At 41.8% G+C, this 25,692-nt stretch overlaps 1 protein-coding gene across 4 annotated transcripts in view; it reads right to left on the bottom strand.

The window, feature by feature from the left end:
• Window positions 1-1,942: 1,942 nt before the first annotated feature.
• Window positions 1,943-25,692, bottom strand: part of CATSPERE (catsper channel auxiliary subunit epsilon) — a 162,151-nt gene continuing 138,401 nt past the window's right edge. For all 4 annotated transcript variants that reach the window (XM_010353277.2, XM_010353278.2, XM_010353279.2 and 1 more), the window contains 2 exons: window positions 8,827-8,880; window positions 1,943-2,373 (listed from right to left, as the gene is read on the bottom strand). In XM_010353277.2, coding sequence (XP_010351579.1) covers window positions 2,220-2,373; window positions 8,827-8,880 — 208 coding nt within the window. In that variant the 3' untranslated portion in view covers window positions 1,943-2,219. The remainder of the gene's footprint in view (window positions 2,374-8,826; window positions 8,881-25,692) is intronic.

Below are 25,692 nucleotides of genomic sequence, written 5' to 3'. Positions count from 1 at the left end.
TTGTGGAAAAATCTTCTAAATCATTTAGCACCCACTATGTGGTCAACGTACAATCATTTATTCAACCACTCCCTGTTCACCTGTTGGTAGGTGTTAATTCTCTATTTCTAGAGTTTTGCCACAGCAACTAATGATGCCATCTCTCTGTCTGTATATCTGTATCTATCTATATGTATAGCATCTCTATCTCTTCATCCATCCATCTACACCCACACGCATGCGCATATCCTGATATATTGGTCCTCCCCATCCCACCATGTGGAACGATTCCTAACAGTGAGGTTGCTGGGTCCAAGAGAGTCTGTGTTTTTAATTTTAACAGATTTTGCCAGATTGCTTAAAAAGAAACTATAGCGATTTTACATTTCCTTCAGAACTGCAAGATAATTTCCTTCCTATCCCTGACCCCCATTCCTTCTCAAGAGTATTATTACCCTTTGGAGTTTTTGCTGTCAGGTGAAAAATGCTGCCACCCCGTGACTTTGGTTTGTATCCTTCTGACTGACAGAAGCGCTGGCTGAGCTTGCTTAGTGGATAGGTACCTGATTTTGAAGCCAGTCTGCCTGAGTTGGAATTCCAGTTTCATCACTCACCAAGGATACAACCTTAGTAGATTTATTTATTTACCCTCTCTGTGCCAATTTCCTCATCATCTCCATAACGGGATCATAATAGTTCTTGTTTCACAGGGTTATTGAGGAGGTTTAGTTATTAGAAAAGTTCCCGGCGTATAATAAACACTAAAAAAAGTTGTTTTAAATATGTTGATTGGCCGTTTGGATATGCTCTTTTGTGAGATGACTGAAACTTTGGTCATTTTCTATCGGGTAGTTTGTCTTCCCCTGCTATCTAGTTTGAGATCTTGTTTCACCTCTTTCACTACATATTTTAAAGTCATGTTCTTCTCATATTAAATTTATATAATTTGTCACTACAATGAATAGATTATTTCTCTTGCCAACAGATAACTATTATAGAGAAAGTATTGATTTGTAAATATTTGTCCAGTATAGAGCCATCAAATTCTCTTATTCTGGTAAAACTTGTTGTGAATTTTGGGCTTTCTTAGCACATAATATTATTTAAAGAGAGGATTTTGTCCCTTTTGTCCCAGCATTTGTACTGTTTTTTATGTTTCTCTCATGATGTCAGAACTTTCAAAACAGTGATGAACAGTGAGTATCTGTCTTGTTCTTGATTTTGGTAAAATGAGAAATTCTTTGTGGACAACAGCTTTGATCAATGCCCATGGAATTTCATCTTGCTTGTGATCTTCCATTCTTGATTGCCTGCACTGTGGATTTCAGACTTGTTTAGCCAGCCTCCACGATCACACAATCCAATTCTTTTAAAATAAATCTCTTTAGAGGAGAGTAAGCACACACACACACACACACACACTCCTCCTTCTGGTTCTGCTTCTCTGGTTGAATCCAGACTGATACATACAAATACTAATTATTTAGAAGGCTGTAGTAATATTTGGACAAATTAAGAAGCTTATTTTGAGCATCAAAGTCAAAATTTAAAACTTAGAATTAAAGTTTAGGTGTAGCTCCAAATTTTACAGGTTCACGCCTGTAATCCCATGAAAGGCTGGAAAATTGCTTGAGCCCAGGAGTTCAAGACCAGCCTGGGCAACACAGCAAGACCTTGTCTCAAAAAAATAAAATAAAATAAAATAAAATAAAATAAAATAAAATAAAATTTAGAACATCAGCTGCTCATTTCTAATATAATATATTTTACATTTCATATGTGAATTTACCAGTAGAAAAAAATCTGTTTAGGGCAGGTTATTTAAATCCACACACTTTTTAAAATCCTTTATATATAAATTAACTACAGTCATATAAGGTTTCATGTGAAAAGTTTCATGCAAAATAATACTTGACACATAAATATATTTTCAAAATTTCACTTTCATTCTTACAAAGGATTATAACAGTCAAATTTATTTTTTCATGCCAGGTAAGAGTACATAGAGTACCTTTAAAATGAAGGCAAACACATAAAGGATTAATTTAATAACACACTATATATGAAAATATTTCTATTTTGGAGAGGGTTCAAGAATATTTTTCAGATCTTGAATTCAGTGCCTACTATGAGCTTATATTTAGTATTCTTAATACTAAATACTAACACTCTCAATCTAAGTATAAAATACACTGTTTCTCTATATGCATATATCTGTAATAAACAAACTTTCAGTTTTCCTAATTCTTCTTATGTTTTCTTTGAGGTTTGTGAGGTGGTTTATAAATATATTGTCTATAAATCCTCACGTACCGAAAGTAGCTCAAAACGAGAATAGTGAAGAAGAGCAGCATCAGGACGAAGAGGAAAGAAGCCACCAGGTAGACACTTGGACTGGAATCAGAAAAATAAGAGGCATTAGAAGTCATTGTTCACACTTTGGCTGTTAATTTCTTTAAACAATTTTTGAATGGCTAGCTACTGTGCCATTGACATAGAACAAAGATGAATAAGACGCACTGTCCAGCCTCACGGTGTTTACCTTTTGGTGTTTGAGGCTGACCAGGCGGGAAAATAGACAAGGTGATCAATGCAGTGAGAAGAGGAAATGAAGTTATCTTTTATTTTCTTTGCGATGGAGTCTCACTCTGTCACCCAGCCGGGAGTGCAATGGCTCACTGGAACGCCTATCTCCTAGGTTCAAGCCATTCTCCTGCTTCAGCCTCCCAAGTAGCTGAGATTACAGGCAGGCACCACCATACCCAGCTCATTTTTGTATTTTTAGTAGAGTTGGGGTTTCACCATGTTGGCCAGGCTGGTCTCGAACTCCTGATCTCAAGTGATCTGCCCACCTCGCCCTCCCAAAGTGCTGGGATTACAGGCGTGAGCCACCGCGCCCGGCCAGAAATGAAGTTTTGCGGGAGCCACACATCATGGAAGGCCAGGGAAGGGGATGTCTGAGCTAAGCCTAGGTAGGAGTTCGCTCGGTATGAGTATGAGTGGGAGTAGGAGTTACCTAGTTAGCTAGATAAGAGTGGAGGAAGAGACCCAGGTGGGAACAGTGTTTCAGACAAAAGGAGAAGGGGATGGGAAGGCATGAACACTTGGTAACACCTCAGGACCACTCCTAGACATTCTGGAACTGCAGCTCCTTCAGTATGACAGGAGCTCAGGTGCCAAGAGGAGTGGTTAGAGATAAGGATTGATAGGTGGGCAGGGCCAGATTGGAAAAACTGCTTAAGTCAAGCTAGAGAGTGGTTTTTAGCCTAAGGCAGGAGAGCGCTTCAGAGGGATGATATAGGATTGACATTTTACAGGGATGATTCTGGAGTGTGAAGAATGGAAGAAAGCAAAGTATGAGTGTGAAGGTAGAAAAAGCAGTTACGAAGTATTTGAATAATCGAGGTAAGCTATAATGAGAGTCTTCACAAAATTAATGGCTGAAGAAATGGAGAGAAGTGGATATATTTAAGACACATTTAGAAGTTAGATTGGATCGATCTTGGTGATTATTAAGATGTGGGGTTTGAGAAATATGAAGGAATAAAGGTTATCTTCCTTCCATGCTTTGGAGTTAGGTTACTGTGAGAATGGTGTTGCCATTCACGGATGGAGGAAATTCAGAGGGAGGAGCACTTTTTTGAGGGTATGTGCGTATATGGTTGGCTTACTTTGGTGCATATTTAATTTGAGGTACCTGAGGGTCAGCCAGGTGTGTGTGTGTGTCTGTGTGTGTGTGCAGCACTTACTCTAGCCAGACATCTGCCTCTTCACCTAGAACTCTGCATGGGTACTTTTTTTGTTGGTTTGTTTTTGGAGATGAGGTTTCTCTCTGTTGCTCACGCTGGAGTGCAGTGGCATGAATACGGCTCACTGCAGCCTCGACCTTCCAGGTTCAAGCGATCCTCCCACCTCAGCCTCCCAAGTAGCTGGGACTATAGACATGCACCACGAAACCTGGCTATTTTTTTGGGACAGGAATAGAGATGGGGTCTTGCCATGTTGCCCAGGCTGGTCTTCAACTCTAGGCTCAAACAATCTGTCCAACCTAGCCTCCTAAAGTGCCGGGATTAAGGTATGAGCCACCACGGTGGGCCTGCATGAATGCTTCTGATCAGAGGGGATTTATTTCTTAAGCCAGACACTGTGCTGTTTTCTATCTGGTGTCCTGGTATCTGACATTAGTTTTGGAGTCCCTTTTAAACCATAATTATTTGGTTCCAATGTTATAGTTTCCCCAGGCTTCCTTTGTTTCACCTTGCTCCTCTGTGGCTATAAACTTAATCTGTCCCCAGTGTATGATTTCCTTCTGAGAACTTAGTTAAGCCACTTCACCATCTCCTATCTGCCTGATACTGTGCATGGTTCTAGCAATACAATGACGAGTGAAAACAGACATGGTCCCCATCCTTGGGGAGCTTATATTTTAGTGGGATATAATCATTAATCAAATAATGAGAAAATAAATAAAAAATTGTAACTGTGGTAAGAACTAAGGAGAAATATACAATGCAATGAAAGGTTCTTAAAGCAGGATTTAACCTGGTAAATGGATCAAGAAATGCCTTCATGGGAAAAATGTAATTATCTTAAAATCTGATGAATAAATAGAAGTGAAGTTGGTAAAGTGAAGTGTAGGTAAATAGAGGACGGAGGATTCTAGATAGAGGAAATGGCATGTGCAGAGGTCCTGCTATGGGAGAGAGCATGGAGAAGAACAGGACTGAAAGAAAGTTGCTCGGTCTGGAGCTGAGAAAATGTGAAGGACATGATCCACGATGAGACTCGAAAAGTAGGTAGGGGCTAGATCATGCAAGGATTTGTAGGCCAAAACTCCTTAAGGAGTTTTAATTTTATGGACAGAAATGTGAATGTTTCAAGCTACTAAAACTGCATTGAAAAAATTACTCTAGCTCCAGTGAGGAGAATAAGCTAGAAGAACATAGGAGTAGATGAGGGGAGATTGGTTAGGAGTCTATTGCAGAGATAATGGTAGCCTGGATTAAGGAGGTGGTGATGGAGTAAGAAGTGGATCCATTCAAGGATGATTTAGGGGATTAAATGAATGGGAGATAGTTGTGGATTGGATGAACTGGAGAGAAACAGAGAGAGAGAGAGAGAGAGAGAGAGAGAGAGAGAGAGAGAGAGAGAGAAATGAATGTAAATCCTTGGTTTCTTGGTTTTGGTTTTGGTTTTTGACTCCTAGAAGTTTGGCTTGCATAGTTGGATGTACATTTCATGGGACAAATTGTACAGGGAACAAGTGTAGGAGGGAACATTGGAAAACAGGGTACCATTCCTATCATAGCCTGTGTGAATGGATTTTCCTGGAGCTGTGCAAGGAAAATCTATATGGCTATATGTAATTGCCCTAATGGATCAGTTTTAAGATAGATTAAATAATGGGATAGGGGAGGGTATGATAAGATCATGAGTTCACTTTTGGACATGTCCAGTTTGACTAGTCTTTGAGACATCTAAGAGAAGAAGTTAAGTAGACAATAGGATGTCTGGCTCTGGACTGTTCTAGAGATGTTATTTGGGAGTCATGTGCATATAGATGCTAACTGAAGTCATAATTGTGGATGAGCTTGCCAGAGTGAAAAGCTCAGGACAGAACTGAGCCTCATGAGAGGCCAACATTTAAAGGCTGCTAAAGGAGGGTGAGGCTTTCTCTACTAGGGAGAGAGAGGCAGTGGCTACAGAAGTTTGGGAAAACCCATAGTGTGATACAACAGCCAAAGGAGGAGTCAACGCTGAAGAAAGATCTAATAATATGAGGACTGAAAAATATCAGTTAGCTCAATGAAGGCCAAAGCTATTTCAATGACCTAATCGGTAGAGTGAAGAGATAGAAACCTGACTGGATGGATTGGAGAAAGGCGGCTGGACACAGGGAAATGGAGACTGTGAGTGTAGACAATACCTTTGAGAAGTTTTGTGCTGCAAAGGAGAAACTTGAGGGTCACCAAAAACCTATTAGAAGGATCTAGTTAGGCCGGGCGCGGTGGCTCAAGCCTGTAATCCCAGCACTTTGGGAGGCCGAGACGGGCGGATCACGAGGTCAGGAGATCGAGACCATCCTGGCTAACACGGTGAAACCCCGTCTCTACTAAAAAAAATACAAAAACTAGCCGGGCGAAGTGGCGGGCGCCTGTAGTCCCAGCTACTCGGGAGGCTGAGGCAAGAGAATGGCGTAAACCCGGGAGGCGGAGCTTGCAGTGAGCTGAGATCCGGCCACTGCACTCCAGCCTGGGCGACAGAGCGAGACTCTGCCTCAAAAAAAAAAAAAAAAAAAAAAAAAAAAAAAAAAAAAAAAAGAAGGATCTAGTTGAGAGGGAAAGTTGAATATACAGAAGAGAGAAGGAATAATTAATTTGAAAGTTTCCTCAGTAAGTGGAGAGGAACAGATAGTGTGCAAAGCATAGGTGGAAGAATTATATTTAAAAGGAGGAATCATATTTCCTTTGTTGTAACAGGACGGAAAGAGGAGAGGATGGATATAGATGTTAGTAGATTTTTCTGTTTGCAATCAGGAATAGAGGGCGTTCCTGTCTCATGGTTTCTAATTTCTCTGTGAGGGTGGAAACAAGCTCACCTGATGATGATTAAGGAAAGCAGGTTTGCGGAGGAAGCTAATTAGATACAATCTGAAATCGCTGTTACAGAGAATGCTGCTCAGGTGTAGTCACAGAGAAAGTAGGTAGTTGGGGATTTGCCAGAGGGAGGAACAAATCCCAGAGGGGTGAGGGTGTACTGGAAGTGTTCTTGAAATAATGGACTTTGAAACGTAAGGAAATGCAAAGTACAAAAAGAGAGACTGAAAGTAGAGGTGGAGGTTCCAGGGAGGGTGAAGGGGGGGTTGCAGTGGGTGTCGTGGAATTAACAAGCTGGAAGGACAGAAGGTCGTGATCAGAGAATAGGATGTGATGTCTGAATTGATGCTTTAGGAAGCAGAGAAGTTACGAGTAATGACAGTGTGGAAGGTGCAACTGTGGGAGTGGATGGCTGAAGTGCAGTAGAGGGAGGTCACCAAGGATGCGGTAAGGCCACGACTTTGGATGCTGGATGCGAACACTGATAGTGGGACTTGATGTGGAGAGGAAACCAGTGTGACGGGGCCAAAGTTGAGAATGAATGCAGCAGACTGTAGAGAGGACATGGTGATGAAGACAGACAGCTGGGCCTGCAGCAGACGCCATGAGCCTCAAAGGATCAGGGTATGTTTTGTGTTGGTTTTTGTGGTTTTGTTTTACAAGAACGAGGATAAATAATGATCTGGAATTGGTAATAGGACCCCCTGAGGTACATGGGCGGTAAAAGAAAAGAGCACCACTTGATTGGCCCGAAGGTGGAGCAGTGTCCTCCGGGGAGAGCCTGGTTACCCCTAAGGAGAGAGAGGGAGAGCTCAGAGGAGGGTTGAAGATCTGGGTGAGTTTGCTGGTTAAAGGATGGCAATTCCAGAAAGCAGAATGGTAACGCTGGGAAAGTGGTGGGGTTGAGTGCTGGGCTAGGAGCAAGGAAGTGCCGAGCTCTCTGCCTTCTACAAACTCATCTCCAGTCGCTGCTCAAGAAAAGGGCTCCATTATTAAGGAAATAATCAACCACCAGCCAGCCCTGGTGTGCCTCTGCTACCCTTCAGGGCCCAGGTGTTACTGGAGGCTAACCTACAGTCACTAACCAAATAGACTGTCCTGTATGCTGTGCTCATATGCCCTGGCTGCTGGACTCTAGCTGCTGGCAGGTGAGAGTGGGGACAGGTGGGTGAGATCCTCCTCCTTTAACTCACTTGACTCTTTCTTTGGTTGGTGGGTACTTGGGTGGGCATATACCTTAATATTCACCTAAGTCAAACATACCAACCCCATGAAGAAGAAAAGTCACTAGGAAAAGGTTGTGCCTGTTTCCCAAGGTTATGTAGGAACAACTCTTGACTTCATTTGCAGGTTATTCCCACTATTAACACTCCGTCAGCACAGAAACCCCAGAAGCCAGTCATATTTACAGTGGGGCCATGAATAGCTTAATTGTTTTCCTTATGCCCTTATTTAACAATCCTGCCCCGCTCCACCCCCCAAAAAAACCCCATAAAACAAAACCCAAACACCCAAATTCCAAACACCAGGCCCAAAACAGAGTAGCAAAGTCATTTGGGGTTCTAACTTTAGTATCAGGACTGTTCATTCTGCCCTCCAAGGGACCTGGAGCTGAGTCCAGGGAAATCCCTTTACTGTTTCCTAAATGCATCAGAATGAGGGTCTGTGGTTGAAAGCTGACCCAGGCTTAGAGCAGAGGGCACAGCCACTGTCACCTCCCAATCCCTACCACTGCATTCTGGCATCTGCCAAGTAGGAGCAGCTGAGACAGGTTTGATAGGAAGACAGTGGCTGTTGAGCGGGATGGCACGAAAGGGGACCTTGGCTGCAGTAACAGTTCTCAGGAATTCCTTCCTGCTGTGTCCCTGTATACACACTACACACACATACAGTTTTTAGGATGTCATAGAGGGGGCAGAAGTTAACAGGGCTTCAGGGAAACAGCAAGTTTCTGTCATTTGGGAAGACAGATTTCACAGAGAGCCCCCAAAAATCTAAATATAGACTGATTAAAACCATTGACTTTGCAGTGAACACTTCATACGTTTTTGTGGTGGTGTTGTTTTAGGATTCATTTGCATATTATATACTGTATAATAATATTTTTCATAATAAGATTTAAGCTGGGGCCCTGAAAACTGAGTGCACAGGCTGCTTCCGGGAGCCATGGGGGGAGCTGCTTTTCCTTTTTAGCTGCCACTTGTATCTTAGAAATTCCCTAATTAAAGTCCAGTTAGGCACTGCTCATTACCTGGGAATCAGTCCAAACGTCTCTATTGCAAACATAGCTGTTAGGTTACAGAAACTGCAAATTAGAAAAATAATATTAAAGATGAAATTAAGTACAATACATTTTAAAATGCTCTCCATGTCCCTATGGTAACAATCAAACCATATATAATCCTAGTTAAGGTGTCATTTTCTTGACAAAGGACAGATGGATACATTCACAGAAGAGCTGTGATTATTTTTCCCTGTGTACATCTCAGGCTTCTCTGAGATTCCTCAAGAGCTCTCTATCCTGACAGCCTTACATCATTTTGATAGTGGTTCCCAAGGCAACAGTAATAATGATATTACTAATAAGTATTGGCAGAAATAAAAAAAGCTAACCTTTATGAGCATGAATACTTATTGAAAATGAATACTGGCAGGCACGGTGGCTCACACCTGTAATCCCAGCCTTTGGGAGGCCAAGGCAGACAGATCACCTGAGGTCAGGAGTTCGAGACCGACCTGACCAACAGGGTGAAACCCCTTCTCTACTAAAAATACAAAAATTAGCCAAGTGTGGTGGCAGGCACCTGTAGTCACAGCTACTCGGGAGGCTGAGGCAGGAGAATCTCTTGAACCTGGGAGGTGGAGCTTGCAGTGAGCTGAGATCGCACCACTGCACTCCAGCCTAGGTGATAGAGCGAGACTCCGTCTCAAAAAAAAAAAAAAAAAAAAGAAAATGAATACTAATTGAGCATTGCTATGTACTAGGCAGCATGCCAAACGCTTACATGCATTATCTTAGTGGATCTTCACAGCAACCCTTCCTTGTAGATGAGGAAACTCAGATGAGGAGCTCAGGCAGGTTAAGCAACTTGAGAAAGTTTACACAGCTGTTAGCAGCAGAGCTGGGATTTGAAGTCAGGTTTTTCTGACCCTGCTGCCTATCATGTTCACCTGATGTAGGCTAACTCCTTCAGGAAGCTGAGTATTAGGGGCTCCATATATAAAACTATTATTTCTAATGTTACTGAATGTCTCCACTGTTAGGTATATTGCTTGGAATGAGGCAGGATATAGCTAAGCAAACATTTCTGACATGATTTCACCCACCTACATGTGGGAGAACATAGAAGAAAGGAACTTATTTTTATTGCATATTTGTTATGTGCTTGGCAAAGTTAGAGATTTTTACCCAGATGCTTCATTTACTCCTCAGAATACTGTAAGGCAGGTATTATCAACCCATTCTACAGATACAGAATGGTTCAAAAAGAGTAAGCAATTTTCTTTAGACTGAGTAGCTAGTAGTGGCAAAACTGGGATTCAAACCAAAGTAGATGCTACCAATATATCAACTTGTGGAACTGGCATGTAAATACAGCCCATAAACAACAATACAAGATACAGGGTTATACATTCTAGGCTGGGCGCGGTGGCTCACGTCTGTAATTCCAGCACTTTTGGAGGCCGCAGCGGATGGATTGCCTGAGCTCACGAGTTGGAGACCAGCCTGAGCAACACGGTGTAACCCCGTCTCTACTAAAATACAAAAAATTAGCCAGGTGTGGGGGTCTGCGCCTGCAGTCCCAGCTACTCGGGAGGCTGAGGCAGGAGAATTGCTTGAACCGGGGAGGTGTAGGTTGCAGTGAGTGGAGATCGCACCACTGCACTTCAGCCTGGGCAACAGAGTGAGACTCCATCACACACACTGAGTGATGTAGACACCTATCACGAGAATGTTCGCAGCACGGCAAGGGGGCTTGTGTTGAGTCCTAAAGGTTGGAGTTTAAGGATGAAGGGCTAGGGTATTCCAGGTATAGGGGGAGATGAGCAAAGGTTTGGAAATGGGAATGAATTTGTGAGGTTTAAGGGATAATGAGGAAGTATCTTGGTGCATGTAGAGGGAAGTAGTGGGGGTTTTGTGTGTGTGTGTGTGTGTGCGTGCGCACGCGCTCATGCCTGCACATGTGCCCTCCAGAGGGCTTTAATGAAAGGCTTAGGAATTTTGACTTTACCTTTTTTGTATAAAGGAGTCATGGTTGTTTTTGAATTTAATTCAATAGCAGTTTGTCAAGTGATTTGGAATAGAGAGATTAAATGTAAATGGGCCATATGGAAAAATTATACACAGTAGTGAACAATCCAGTTCTGTGATAATGAGGTCTAGACTTGGGTAGAGGCGATTGGGACTGAAAAGAGGGCCAAGTTTACCTTTGATAGAATGAAATTGTGATGGAATCAGCATGGAATAAGTGCAGTTGGAACTTTACGGTTTAAAAGTTGTTAGATGTAGTATTGTCAAATGGACTGAGCTGGTTGATAGCATAGTTTAGGTATTCTGTACCCTTACTGATTTTCTCTCTACCTGTCCTATAAATTTCTGAGAAAGGAGTGTTGAAATCTCCAGCTGTAGTTAGGGGTTTGCTGTTTCTCTGTTTAGTTCTATCCGTTTTTGTTTCATGTATTTTGAAGCTGTTTTAAAGGTAAATCCACATTTAGGATTATTATACCTTCTTTATCACTATGTAATGAGTCTCTTTATACCTTCCTTGTTCTGAATTCCTGTTATCTGCTATTAATATGGCCAATCTGGTTTTCTTTTGACTACTATTAGCATGGTTTATCTTTTTATCCTTTTACTTTTAATCAATCTGTGTCTTCATATTTCATATGGGCTACTGGTAGACAGTCTGTAGTTAGGTCTTATATTTTTATCCAATATGACAATTTCTGTTCTTTAATTGGGATATTTAGACCATTTGTATTTAATGTAATTGTTGATATCTTTAGAGTTAAATCTACAGTCTTGCTATTTGTTTGCTATCTTAAGTTGTTATACATTTTAAAGTTATATATTTTCTTTTCCTTTCTCCTTTTCTTCTGTCCTTTTTTGTATTAATAAAGTATTTTTTTAATGATTCCACATTATCTCCCCTATTCGTTTTTATAGGTTTGTGTCTTTTTCTAATGTGGTTGGTATACAATATCAATCATTAATTTATCACATTTTTCTGGCAAATAATATACCATTTAGTGGTATATTATTTGTATATATACCATTCTTAAGTATAAGAATCTTAAAACACTATGCTTCTAATCCCTACTCCCATCCTTTGTGCCATTGTTTTCATCCATTTTACTTTTATTACATGTCATAAACCCCACAGTATTTTCTTTTCTTTTCTTTCTTTCTTTTCTTTTCTTTTTTTTTTTTTTTTGAGACAGAGTCTCACTCTATTGCCCAGGCTGGAGTGCGATGGCATGATCTCGGCTCACTGCAACCTCCGCCTCCCAGGTTCAAGTGATTCTCCTGCCTCAGCTTCCCAAGTAGCTGGCATTACAGGTGCGCACCACCATGCCTGGCTAATTTTTGTATTTTTAGTAGAGAAGGAGATTCACTATGTTGGCCAGGCTGGTCTCAAACTCCTGACCTTATAATCCGCTCGCTTCAGCCTTCCAAAGTGCTGGGATTACAGGTGTGAGCCACCACACCCGGCCACAGTATTTTTTTTTTTAACGATTTTTGCTTTTTGTTTTTTTTTTTTTTTAACCTTTTGAGACAGGTTCTCACTCTATCACCCAGGCTAGAGTGCAGCAGCACCATCACAGCTCACTGCAACTTCAACTTCCCAGGCTCAACCAATCCTCCCACCTCAGCCTCATTTGGGTGAATACCAGTGAGTACCACTGCTGGGTCGTACAGTAGGAGTATGTTTACTTTTGTAAGAAACTGCCAAACAACTGTCTTCCAAAGTGGCTGCACCATTTGGACTTCTATCAGCAATGAATGAGACTTCCTGATGTTCCATATCCTTGTCAGATTTGACGTCAGTGTTCTGGATTTTGACCATTCTGGTAAGTGTGTAGTGGTATCTTATTGTTTTAATTTGCGTTTTCTAATGACATATGATGTTGAACATTTTTTTCATCTGCTTTTTTGTCATCCATTTATCTTCTCTGGAGAGGTGTCTGTTCAGATCTTTTGCCCATTTTTAAATCTGGTTATTTTCTTATTGTTGCGTTCTAAGCCTTCTTTGTATATTCTGGATACCAATTATTTATTGGATCTCTTTTTTGCAAATATTTTCTCCCAGTGTGTGGCTTGTCTTCTCATTCTCTTGACATTGTCTTTCACAGAGCAGAAGTTTTTAATTTTAATGAAGTCCAACTTTTCAATGATTTATTTCATGGATCATACCATTGGTGTTTATCCAAAGAGTCATAGCCATATGCAAGGTTAATTAGTTTTTTTTCCCTATGTTAGTTATCTTCTATGAGTTTCAGAATTTTGCATTTTATATTTAGGTCTATGATTTCTGTATTCCTTTTTTTTTTTTTTTTTAACTTTAGAGATGGGATCTCGCAATGTTGAGCTTGAAGTTCTGGGTTCAAATGATCCTCCCCAACAGCCTCCTGAGTAGCTGGTACTACAGGCATGCAACACCATGCCCAGCTATAAGACTTGTACTGAGGGGTTATGTTGCAAGCATAACCCAGTTCTTATCATGCTCTATCTCAACAAACACGTTGTTTCTAGACAGATTTAGATCCTACCAAGTTCTAGAGAGCAATATGAAAGTCAAACTCAGGAGAGGAAGGGTTACACAGAAAAATAACTGCAGAATTTTGCCAACTCATATAAGCAATACCCTAAGAATATGTATAGGCCGGGCGCGGTGGCTCAAGCCTGTAATCCCAGCACTTTGGGAGGCCGAGATGGGCGGATCACGAGGTCAGGAGATCGAGACCATCCTGGCTAACACTGTGAAACCCCGTCTCTACTAAAAAATACAAAAAACTAGCCGGGCGAGGTGGCGGGCGCCTGTAGTCCCAGCTACTTGGAGGCTGAGGCAGGAGAATGGCGGTAAACCCGGGAGGCGGAGCTTGCAGTGAGCTGAGATCCGGCCACTGCACTCCAGCCCGGGCGACAGAGCGAGACTCCGTCTCAAAAAAAAAAAAAAAAAAAAAAAGAATATGTATAGAAAAAATGAATTCTGAGAGTGTTAGACCAAGGAAGTGTAAGCATAACTCTAAGTCATATTCAATTGTTGATACGAATGCATTAAATGAACTTGAGAGGACAGTCACCCTTTATTATAATGTATAGAAATAAGTAGAAAGACTTAGAGAAAGGGAAATACTGGAGTGAACTGATCAGATGTGAACTACTCATTCTCCTGAGATAGGACCCATACGATACTCCATTTACCATGGCATTGAGAACTACATCATGACAGAAACACCAAAGGTATTGATCCCGGAGCACTTAACAGTAAACTTCCTGCATGCTAACCTTCATCTCAGAGTTTCCTTTCCAGGGAACCTGCAACACCTAGAATAACTCAATTTAAGTTTTTTGGTTGAACTGTTCAGAAGATTGATGAGTTTTGGGCACTGATAGAATATTATGAGGTTAATCAATAGTGGCTATCTCCCCCCACAATGTATTCTCATCAAAGAAACAAAGCCATACCACCCTCAGCATCTGATAAGCAGCCATTCATTTAGCAAATTATTCCCTCCTCCCCACACCACTATCATGTAAACCTTTAACAAACTGCTGTTCCAACCTGAATGAGTTTTGAATTCCAGACACTTAAATATATTACACTGTACAGAAAACAGTAAAACTCAAAAAGTACATGTGACACGGGAGCTTTCACCACCATCCCTCAACACTCTGATACCTGCAGAGCAAACAACATGAGCTTTGCGATCAGACTGACTGAGGCTCAAGTCTGGTTTCACTACATTGTCTGTGGCCCTGGGCAAGAAACCCAGCAGGCAGAAAGGAGCAGAGGCCGTTTGCTTTCACCCGGGGAATACTGTAATCCACCTCCCTCCTTGCTTCAGGACCACTCTATGATCCTGCTGTCATGGAGTTTGTTTTTTATCATCATCTCATAGAACATCATGCTGGTCCACTACATTGATGATACATGACCCGGAGGGCAGGAGGTAGCAGATACTGCAGATATATTAGTAAGATAAAGGACACAAGGCCAAGTGTCGTGGCTCACACCTGTAATGCCAGCAGTTTGGGAGACTGAGGGAGGCGGATTGCTTGAGGTCAGGAGTTTGGGACCAGCTTGGCCAACATGGCAAAATCCCGTCTCTACTAAAAATACAAAAATTAGCCAGGCATGGTGGTGCATGCTTGGAATCCCAGCAACTCGGGAGGCTGAGGCACAAGAATTGCTTGAGCTTGGGAGGCAGGGGTTGCATTGAGCTGAGATCACGCCACTGTACTTCAGCCTGGACCACAGACCAAGACTGTGTCTCAAAAACAAAAGATAAAGGAGACAAGGCCAAGTCTGCTGGCTCACACCTGTAATCCCAGCACTTTGGGAGGATTGATTGAGGCAAGGAGTTCAAGACCAGGCTGGGCAACATAGCAAGACCTTGTCCCTACCAAAAAAAAAAAAAAAAAAAAAAAGGTAAGAGATAAATCCCATGAGTTGTGGGGTACATGATGCACTGTTGAGAGTCAAAGACAAGTTCCTGCTTTTTATACTTCTTCCACAAGAAAGGGATGTGCCTTCTTATGGCACACTTTGGATTTTGGAGGCAACATGTACCACACATAATTTGGGTGTGCTTCTCCAAATATGCAGAGGGACCTGAAAGTCAGCCAGAATGGGGTCCAGGGTGAAGAGCCTGTCTAGATGGTCCAGGTGATGCAAACAGGGCGGAGATCTGGCTCTTATGACCTAACAGATCTAAAGGTGCTTGATATGTCTGTGGCAGATGAGGAGGCTGTGTGATTGTGGAAGTTCTGATGGGGGAATATCAGCAGATGCCTCTACAGTTTTGAAGCAAATGCAAGCACTCTTGGGCAAGTAACAGTTCTCTTGAGAAACAGCTCATGGTTTAGGTACCGGCAGAAACTGAACTTCTGACCCCCAAACACCAAGTAACCATGAAACCTGGGTTGCCTCTTAAAGCTGAGTGTTAGTCTTATCTCTAACACTAGGAAGTCAAAAGTGCTCAAATGAACTCTGTCATGAAGTGTAAGTACAGAACTGGTCTTGGGATGCCGAAATGCACAAATAAGCATGCGAACAGCTGACTCGGCTCCCGTTTGCCTAGATGCGGGGAGTTCCCCACTGACTATAAAGAAAAAAATATGAGAAAGATTTACAGATTGCTCTGAATCCAGATATGGACAGCTGTGGTCCTATAGCTCCATCCACGTGTAATCGTGAGGAACAGCGGAGAAGAAAAGGCCTCCAAGCATAGAAATCTTCAAGTACGATAAGTTCCCCACTTTTCCTCACAGGAGAGGTGGCCTGGGGCATAATCACGGGCAGGGGTAAATATGTGGCGACATGGCCAGGACTTGGAAAAAACAAGAGTTGATGAGAAGGAATATGAGGGAAAAGCATGTAGATGAAATTCTCAGAATGAGACCAGTGTGTCTGAATTGTGGGGTCCTAAGTGAATGTTTTATCAAAACACCTTTACTAGAGAGGAAACTCTTACCTTACTTACCACCTGAGCGCCACATGGTTGGCCTCGTTCCCCAGCTACTCGAATGCTTGCTCATGGGCTCATAAACAATGTGGCTGTGGGCCTAGGATGGCCTTATAAGCACGGATTTCCCTTACCAAGGATGACCTGGACACCACTACAAAATACCATACAGCAGTCCCCCTTTATCCACGGAGGACAGTTCCAAGACCCCCCGTAGATGCCTGAAACCATGGATAGTACCAGACCCTACATATAACTATGTTTTTCCTATACATACAAATGTATGATAAAGTTTAATCTGTAAATGAGGCACAGTAAGAGCTGAACAATAACTAGTAATAAAATAGAACAATTATAACAACATGACAGAATCACTACTTTTGCACTTTGTGGCCATTACAAAGTAAAGTAAGGGTTACGGGAACACAACAGTATTGCTTTAACGCTACAATGGATCTGATAGCCAGGATGGCTATTAAGGGACTATTGGGCAAGTTGTGCACATAGCACTGATAGACTAGACAGAGATCATTCACATCGCAGGCTGGACGAGGTGGGAACATGCTACATTTCATCATGTTGCTCAGAATGGCATGCAATTTAAAATCTATGAATTGTTTACTTCTGGAATTTTCCATCTCATATTTTTGGACCACTGTTGATTACAAGTAAGTGAAATCACAGAAAGCGAAACTGTGGATCAGGAGAAATAGCATGCAGGTATACCTTGTTTTGTTGAGTTTCACTTTATTGTGCTTCGCAGATACTATGAATGGTACCAATAGACTTGCTCAACACAGGATTACCACAAACCTTCAATTTTTATAAACATGTGCTTGCTTTGTGTCTATCACATTTTGGTAATTCTCACAGTATTTCGTTTTTTTTTTTTTTTTAACAGGGTCTTGCTCTGTTGTCAGGCTGGCGTGCAGTGGCACAGTCACAGCTCACTGCAGCCTTGACCTTCTGGGCTCAAGTGATCATCCCTCTCAGCCTTCTGAGTAGGTAGGACTACAGACACATGCCACCAGGCTCAGATAATATTTTTTTAAAAACTTGTTGTAGTGATGGGATCTCACTATGTTGCCCAGGTGGGTCTTGAACTCCTGGCTTCAAGCTATTATCTCACTTTGGCCTCCCAAAGCGTCAGCCTTTTTCGTTATTATTATATCTGTTTTAGGATCTGTGATTAGTGACTTCTGATGATACTACTGAAAGTGTCCTGTGCACCATGAACTGCAACCACATACGACAGTGGACTTAATCAATGTTATGTATGCTCCGACTGCTCGCTGACCCCCATCCCCCATCTCTCCAATCAGCCTCCCTACTCCCTGAGACACAGCAACATTGAAATTAGGCCAGTGAGTAACCTTAAAATAGCCTCTACATGTTCAGGTAAAAGGAAGAGGCACATGTTTCTCACTCTAAATCAAAAGCTAGAAATGATGAAGCTTAGTGAGGAAGGCACGTTGCAAGTTGAGACAGGCTGAAAGCTGGGCCTCTTGCACCAACAGCCACATCGTGAATGCAAAGGTTCTCAAGGAAAATTAAAAGTGCTACTCCAGTGAACACATGAATGGTAAGAAAGTGAGAAACAGCCTTATTACTGATATAGAGGAAGTCTGAATGGTCTGGACAGATAGTCAAACCAGCTACAACATCCCTTAAACCAAAGCCTAATTTAGAGCAAGGTCCTAGCTCTCTTCAATTCTAGGAAGGCTGAGAGAAGTGAAGAAGCTGCAGAAGGAAGGTCTGAAGCTAGAAGAGGTTGGTTTATGAGGTTTAAGGAAAGAAGCTATCTGCATAACATCAAATTACATGGCGAAGCAGCAAGTGCTGATGGAGAGGCTGCAGCAATGATCCAGAAGATCTAGTTAAGATGACAGAAGAAGGTGGCTACACTCCACAACAGATTTTCAGTGTGGATGAAGCAGACTTCTGTTGGAAGAAGATGCCATCTAGGACTTTTTGTTTTATTTTGTTTTGTTTTGAGGTGGAATTTTGCTTTTGTTGCCCAGGCTAGAGCGCAGTGGTGTGATCTTGGCTCACTGCAACCTCCACCTCCTGAGTTCAAGTGAGTCTCCTGCCTCAGCCTCCCAGGTAGCTGGGATTACAGGTGCCCACCACCACACCTGGCTAATTTTGTATTTTTAGTAGAGATATGGTTTCACAATGTTGGTCAGGCTGGTCTCGAACTCCTGACCTCAGGCAATCACCCACCTCGGCCTCCCAAAGTGCTGGGATTACAGGTGTGAGCAACCATGCCCGGCCTCACCTAGAACTTTCATAGCTAGAGAAGAGAAATCAGTACCTGGCTTCAGAGCTTTAAAGGATAAGCTGACTTTCTTGTTAGAGGCTAGTGTAGCTGATGATTTTAAGTTAAAGCCAGCACTCATTTACCATTCCAAAAATTCTAGGGCCCTTCAGAATTATGGTAAGTCTACTCTGCCTGGGCTCTTTAACTGGAAAATAACAAAGCCTGGATGACAGCATGTCTGTTTACAGAATGCTTTACTCACTATTTTAAGCCCACTATTGAGACCTACTCTCAGAAAAAAAAAAAAAAAAAAAAAAAAGATTCCTCTCAAAATATTACTACTTGGCCGGGCATGGTGACTCACACCTGTAATCCCAGCACTTTGGGAGGCTGAGGCAGGAGGATTGCTTGAGCCCAGGAGTTTGAAACCAGATTGGGCAACAGAACCAGATCCTCTCTCTTATTTTAAAAAGTAAAAAAAAAAAAAAAAAAAAAATAGGCCAGGTGCGGTGGCTCATGCCTGTAATCCCAGCACTTTGGAAGGCCAAGGCGGGTGGACCACAAGGTCAAGAGATCGAGACCATCCTGGCCAACATGGTGAAACCCCGTCTCTACTAAAAATACAAAAATTAGCTGGGTGTGGTGGCACATGCCTGTAGTCCCAGCTACTCGGGAGGCTGAGGCAGGAGAATCGCTTGAACCCTGGAGGTGAAGCTTGCAGTGAGCCGAGATCGCGCCACTGAACTCCAGCCTGGCAACAGAGCGAGATTCTGTCTAAATAATAATAATAATAATAATAATAATAATAATAAACCCCCCAAAAAACAAAATATTACTACTCATTGACAATGCACCTGGTCATCCAAGAGCTCAGATGGAGATGTTCAAGGAGATCAATGTTGTTTTCATGCCTATCATACCTGCTAACACAATATTCATTCCGCAGCCCATGATCAATGAGTAAGTTTGACTTCCAAGTCTTACTATTTAAGAATGACATCTCATAAGTCTATAGCTGCCATGGATAGTAAATCCTCTGATGTATCTGGACAAAATAAGTTGAAAACCTGGAAAGTATTCACCATTCTAAATGCCACTGAGAACATTCATGATCATGGGAGAAGGTAAAAATATCAATTTTACCTAATAAACATTAGCAGGAGTTTGGAAGAAGTTGACTCTAACCCTCATGATGGCTTTGAGGGACTCAAGACTTCAGTGGAGGAAATCACTGCGATGTGGCAGAAATAGCAAGAGAGGTAGAATTAGAAGTGGAGCCTGAAGATGGAACTGAATTGCTGCAATGTCATGATAAAACTTGAATGGATGATAGTGCTTTGCTTCTCACAAATGAGCAAAGAAAGTGGTTTCTTTCTTTTTTTTTTCTTTTTCTTTGATGGACTCTTGCTCTGTCGCCCAGGCCAGAGTGCAATGGCGCAATCTCGGCTCACTGCAACCGCTGCCTCCCGGGTTCAAGCAATTCTCCTGCCTCAGCCTCCCAAGTAGCTGGGATTACAGGCACCCACCACCAAACCTGGCTAATTTTTGGTATTTTTAGCAGAGACGGATTTTCGCCATCCAGGCTGGTCTCGAACTCCTGACTTCAAGTGATCCACCTGCCTGTGCCTCCCAAAGTGCTAGGATTACAGGCGTGAGCCACCGCGCCCAGCACTGCTTTCTTAAGATCAGATCTACTCCCGGTGAAGTTGCTGTAAATACTGTTGAAATAACGAAGTGTTTATCATATTACATACATTTAGTTGATAAAGCAGTGGCAAGATTTGAGAGGACTGACTCCAGTTTTGAAAGTTCCACTGTGCGTAAAATGCTGCCAAACAGCATGGCATGCTACATTGAAATCTTTCATGAAAGGAATAGTTGCAGCAAAGCTCACTGTTGCCTTATTTTAAGAAACTGCCACAGCCACCCCAACCTTCAGCAACCACCACCCCAATTCAGCATCCATCAACACTAAGGCAAGACCTTCCACCAACAAAAAGATTATGACTTGCTAAAAGCGCAGATGATTGTTGGCATTTTTTAGCTATAAAGTATTTTTAAAATTAAGCTAGTTATATATTTTTTAGACAATGTGCAATGCTGTTGCACATTTAATAGGCTACAGTGTAGTGTAAACATAAGATTTGTACGCATTGGGAAACCAAAAAATTCACATGACTCGCTTTACTGCGGGGGTCTGGAACTAAACCTACAGTATCTCTGGGGTGTGCCTGTATTTGGCAGTGGCAGCAACCAACCAAAGCCTTCTGTGTGTTTATGAATCCAGAGGTATCAGACAGCCATCTGGTGACAGGTTGATTATGGCATGGAGGGGACAGTGATTTATTCTTTCTGTGACAATTTTGGGATTTGAATTTGCCTTTTCTACAAAGCCTCTGCGTGCAACACCACACAGGGATATAACGAGTGTCGTATGTATTTTCATGTTATCCCCACAAGATTGCTTCTAGCCAAGGAACTCATTTTATAGCAAAAGAAGGCAGAGAGGTGGTGGCTCACACCTGTAATCCTAGCACTCTGGGAGGCCAAGGTAGGCAGATCACCCGAGGTCAGGAGTTCAAGACCAGCCTGGCCAGCATGGCAAAACCTCATCTATACTAAAAATATAAAAATTATAAACAGGCGTGGTGGCAGGTGCCTGTAGTCTCAGCTACTTGGGAGGCTGAGGCATGAGAATAGCTTGAATCCGGGAGGTGGAGGTTGCAGTGAACTGAAAACACGCCACTGCACTGCACTTCAGCCTGGGTGACAGAGCAAGACTCAGTCTCAAAAAAAAAAAAAAAAAAAAAAAAAAAAAAAAAAAGGCAAAGGGCTGATATACATGTAATTCACTGGCCTCACAGAATAGTAGCATGGACTTTTAAGGCTGCTATTTATTATGAGGGTAACCATAATTACTAGCTACCTAGGATACTTTTGGTATTACACCTGCTGCTTGGGTGTAAATGTTAATAAAGCTTTATTTTACTCGCAGAAGTGCTCTGGTATGGATGATTATATTGTAAAGCTGTGAAGCTAGCAGGAAAGGTTATCTGTGAGGTTGGGGAATTCTCTTTCGACGAAGTAAATACTTTTGTCAGTGAGTAAGATTTAGAGGTGTTTCTCCCACAGCCAGAATATGGGAATCTAAGAACCAAGTGATGGAACTGGGAGTGGAATTTCACGATTTCACTTATGGCCCCAGGAATGTACAGATAGGGATTGCTAAGAGCTCAGATTCCTTAGTAGTGAAAATTGACAGCCTGGCCAACATGGTGAAACCTCGTCTCTACTAACAATACAAAAATTAGCCAGGCGTGGTGGCACATGTCTGTAATCCCAGCTACTTAGGAGGCTGAAGCAGGAGAATCTCTTGAACCCAGGAGGTGGAGGTTGCAGTGAACTGAGATTGCGCCACTGCACTCCAGTCTGGGTGACAGAGTGAGACCCTGTCTCAAAAACCCACAGAAAATTAAGGTTATTCTGCTAGGAGATAAACCTGAAATACTGGCTAAAGACACAGTGAACATAGGTTAGAAAATGGAGAAAATAAAACATACTAACTATAGCTTCATGATCACATGTAGATACTAGGAATACAGTATCTGTACTTATTTTCTACCTAGCTGTCATCTATTTGAACTGATCTTTCTTTCCCCCATTTCCCCTAGTCTTTTATGTAAGGTGTGTTGGTAGTGGGAACTCTGCCATCATAAAGGCCACAGGGTACAGAACAGGAAGGCAGGATCATGACAGAATTAAAGGAGGCCTGGGCATCATTCAGACTTTGGACTTGGGACTGGCTGTGACACTTCAGTGTGTTCTCTTTCGGGGGCTAATAAGTACATTTGTGATTATTTAGGGTTAATGACACTATGGTAGGTGGAGATACTTGGAAGTTGAAGGTTTGGGAAAAGTAAATGAGGATGTGGACGGTCGAGGACATTTGTTCTTTCCATTGACTAATTTTCTTTTCGTGAATGTAGTCTTTGGTTTAATCTGTGTATTGAGTTTTTAGTTAAGTTGATTATATTTTCCTTTTTTGAAATTTTCTCTGTTTCTTTCCAGGTCTTCTGGTCACCTTGGATGGTTTCTTCTTCTTTCATCGTACTTTCAGAGCTCTCTTGTAAATACATTTCAGCATTTAAGCTTACGTGTTTTGTATTCTGTATGTAATAAACCCAATATTGGAAGCTTTGTAGGTTAGTTTTGTGGATTGTTGTTTCTGTTGACCCTTGTTCATGATTTCTTCTCTTATGTTTTGTTGGTTGGTGCTTTTCCTTTGGGAATTTTCTGAGGCTTGAGCTTAAAGCACAATCCTCCAGAGGGGGCATACATTTGCTTCTGCTGAGCATATTGGAGGCACTCATAGGCTGGGGCCACTTTAAATTTGTGGCTAGATTATTCTTTTTGGACAGTCAGCTAATATGAAATCCAGGCTGAAATCTATTCAGTGTACATTTGTAGTTAAAACTCTTAGGGAATTATTTTATTTTTTAAATCTGGAGCCAGGATCGATTCAGGCATGTATCCTTGCCATCTTCCCTAAGGATTCTGCCCTTCAAAGCCTTAGGTTCTTTGATCTACTCTCTATCTCTGCTAGGGCCCCACACTTGTTCTCCTTTCTCCTACATATTGCCTTGTGATCCAGGTCACCAGGGATACGCAGATAACCCTAGGGAGGATAGAGTGTCTTTAGATAACTCCAACAGGATGTAATGAATTTGCACTTTTTCGGAATTTCTGGCCTACAGATAATTCCCTCAGTTTCCCATCAATGTGGCCATGCATTTAAAAGGTGTATGCGTGTTAAATGTACTGTACAGGAAAGGCTTTCCCTGAACACTGTATCTGTCATATTGTAAGAAATAGAATGCTATTTATATTTTTTAGTTTCTAGCCTGAATTGTAGCCTATAAAATGATGTTCTTTCACTTGTTAAAATTTTATTTTTGGTTCACCATAAGATTATTGTAACTTACAGTGTCTCCCTAGGCACTGGGAGAGAATGTGTGCGCTCTGTAGGCATTGTAAGATACGGCAGATCCTCCCCACTACCCACTCAATGTGCTTCTATTCTGAAGTGAATGAGACATGGGAAACTGGAATCTCCCCTTTTCATAGTTGGTCTTAGTTCTGCTGAGCCTTTCACATGTGAACATCTTACACAACAAAGATGATTCTAGTGTTAAAAGACAAACAGCACCCATTTTTTCTACCACATGGCTTAAAATGTGGATCAAGTATTTCAACTGGGACAAAACGAAAGAAACAGTAATCTGTTGAAATATTGGTGGAACTACTGGCTCTACTGGACTCACTGAGAGATGCTATTTCAGTTTCTAGCATGACACCGTTTATGAGAAATCAAAAGTAATTTTGGCCACATACAATATTATCCTTACAAACTGACTTTAGATCCTAATTCCTAGATAAACCAAGACTCCACTTTACTTACCTCTTGACTTGGGTTAATTAATAATTTTATTCACATTCTCCACTTGCTTATCTATTTTATGACTACTTGATCTATCAAATTCTGAGAAAGATATATTAAAATCTCCTAATAAAACTGTGTTTTTGTCATATTCTTACCCTGTTTCTAATAGTTTTAGTCTCATGTATTGTCTGGCTTTTTGTTGGGTACATAAAATTCATGAACATTTTATCTTCCTTATGGATGATACCTCCTATCATTATAAAATATCAGTTTTTTAGCCCCATTTAATGTCTCCTATTGTCAGTGCACCTGTAGGCATCCTCTTACCTTTAAACTTTCTAGATGAGAATTAGGCATAATACTTGTTCCCCCATCCCCAAACCAGGAGGCCCATGTTAGTTTCCCTGAGTAGTTTTCTGAAGCCCCCTCTTACTTGTGGGGAAGGATTCTTGTCCCCATGGCATTCGGAAAAGTCTCCTGGAAGAAATCCTTTCTGTCAGCCTTTCTCATGAACTCCCAGCCTTCTTTTGAAGGTGTCTTTGAATAGCTTAGAGGCTAATAGTAGAGGCTAATAGTGGAAATAACCAGTTTTGAGACACCCTCTTTTCAAATCCTGCATTGATAATCATGACTTTAGAACATGTTTGGGACATCTCTGTTAGTGATAGTCACCTTTAAATATCCTGTTTTACTGCGTTTTTAAAAATTACCTTTCTATTTTTGTCTTCATTTTTCTTTTATTTGAATAACTCACTGGTCTGCCTCATCACCCCAAATTCCTTAACAGTGGGTGTCCCCCAAAGCCCTTCCATTCTCTATAATCAGTCAGCTAACCTTTGTACGCTCCTCGAATCCCCATAGAAGGTACCTACATCCGTATTGTTAACTTTTTATTTTTTTATTTTATTTTATTTTTTTTTTTTTGAGACGGAGTCTCGCTCTGTGGCCCAGGCTGGAGTGCAGTGGCCGGATCTCAGCTCACTGCAAGCTCCGCCTCCCGGGTTCATGCCATTCTCCTGCCTCAGCCTCCCGAGTAGCTGGGAGTACAGGCGCCGCCACCTCGCCCGGCTAGTTTTTTGTATTTTTTAGTAGAGACGGGGTTTCACTGTGTTAGCCAGGATGGTCTCAATCTCCTGACCTCGTGATCCGCCCTTCTTGGCCTCCCAAAGTGCTGGGATTACAGGCTTGAGCCACCACGCCCGGCCCCGTATTGTTAACTTTTTATCATCAGCTCTTCCTTTCCACTCCGGGCCCAGATTAGAAATCTTAACTGTTGATAGGACATCTTCACTTAGATATCTCACTGTCCCCTCAAATTCAAACTCAGAACTCTTATCTCAACACCTCACCCAAAGAAAAACTACCCCATTACCTATTGTGCTCAAAGGAAATACCATTATTTTAATCACCTGGTCTAGAAAACATGAAACTATATCGAGTCCTTCTTTACTTGCCACGTTAGATTGATATAATCTCTCGTCATCAGACTCTTTTTTTCCCTTCTTTCCATTCTTATTGCCACTAGGCCTTCCTTTGACCTCTTTCCTTGTTGACGTCACTCTTCTCCATTATCCATGTAGAGTTTATTTTTACTTTTATTTTATTTTTATTTTTTTTTGAGAGGGAGTTTCGCTCTTGTTGCCTAGCCTGGAGTGCAATGGTGCAATCTCAGCTCACCGCAACCTGTGGCTCCCGGGCTCAAGCGATTCTCCTGCTTCAGCCTTCCG

This window comes from Rhinopithecus roxellana, chromosome 8 (genome assembly GCF_007565055.1).
Source record: "Rhinopithecus roxellana isolate Shanxi Qingling chromosome 8, ASM756505v1, whole genome shotgun sequence".
NCBI classification, from domain to species: domain Eukaryota; kingdom Metazoa; phylum Chordata; class Mammalia; order Primates; family Cercopithecidae; genus Rhinopithecus; species Rhinopithecus roxellana.
This window is presented reverse-complemented; position numbering and strand designations above follow the sequence as displayed.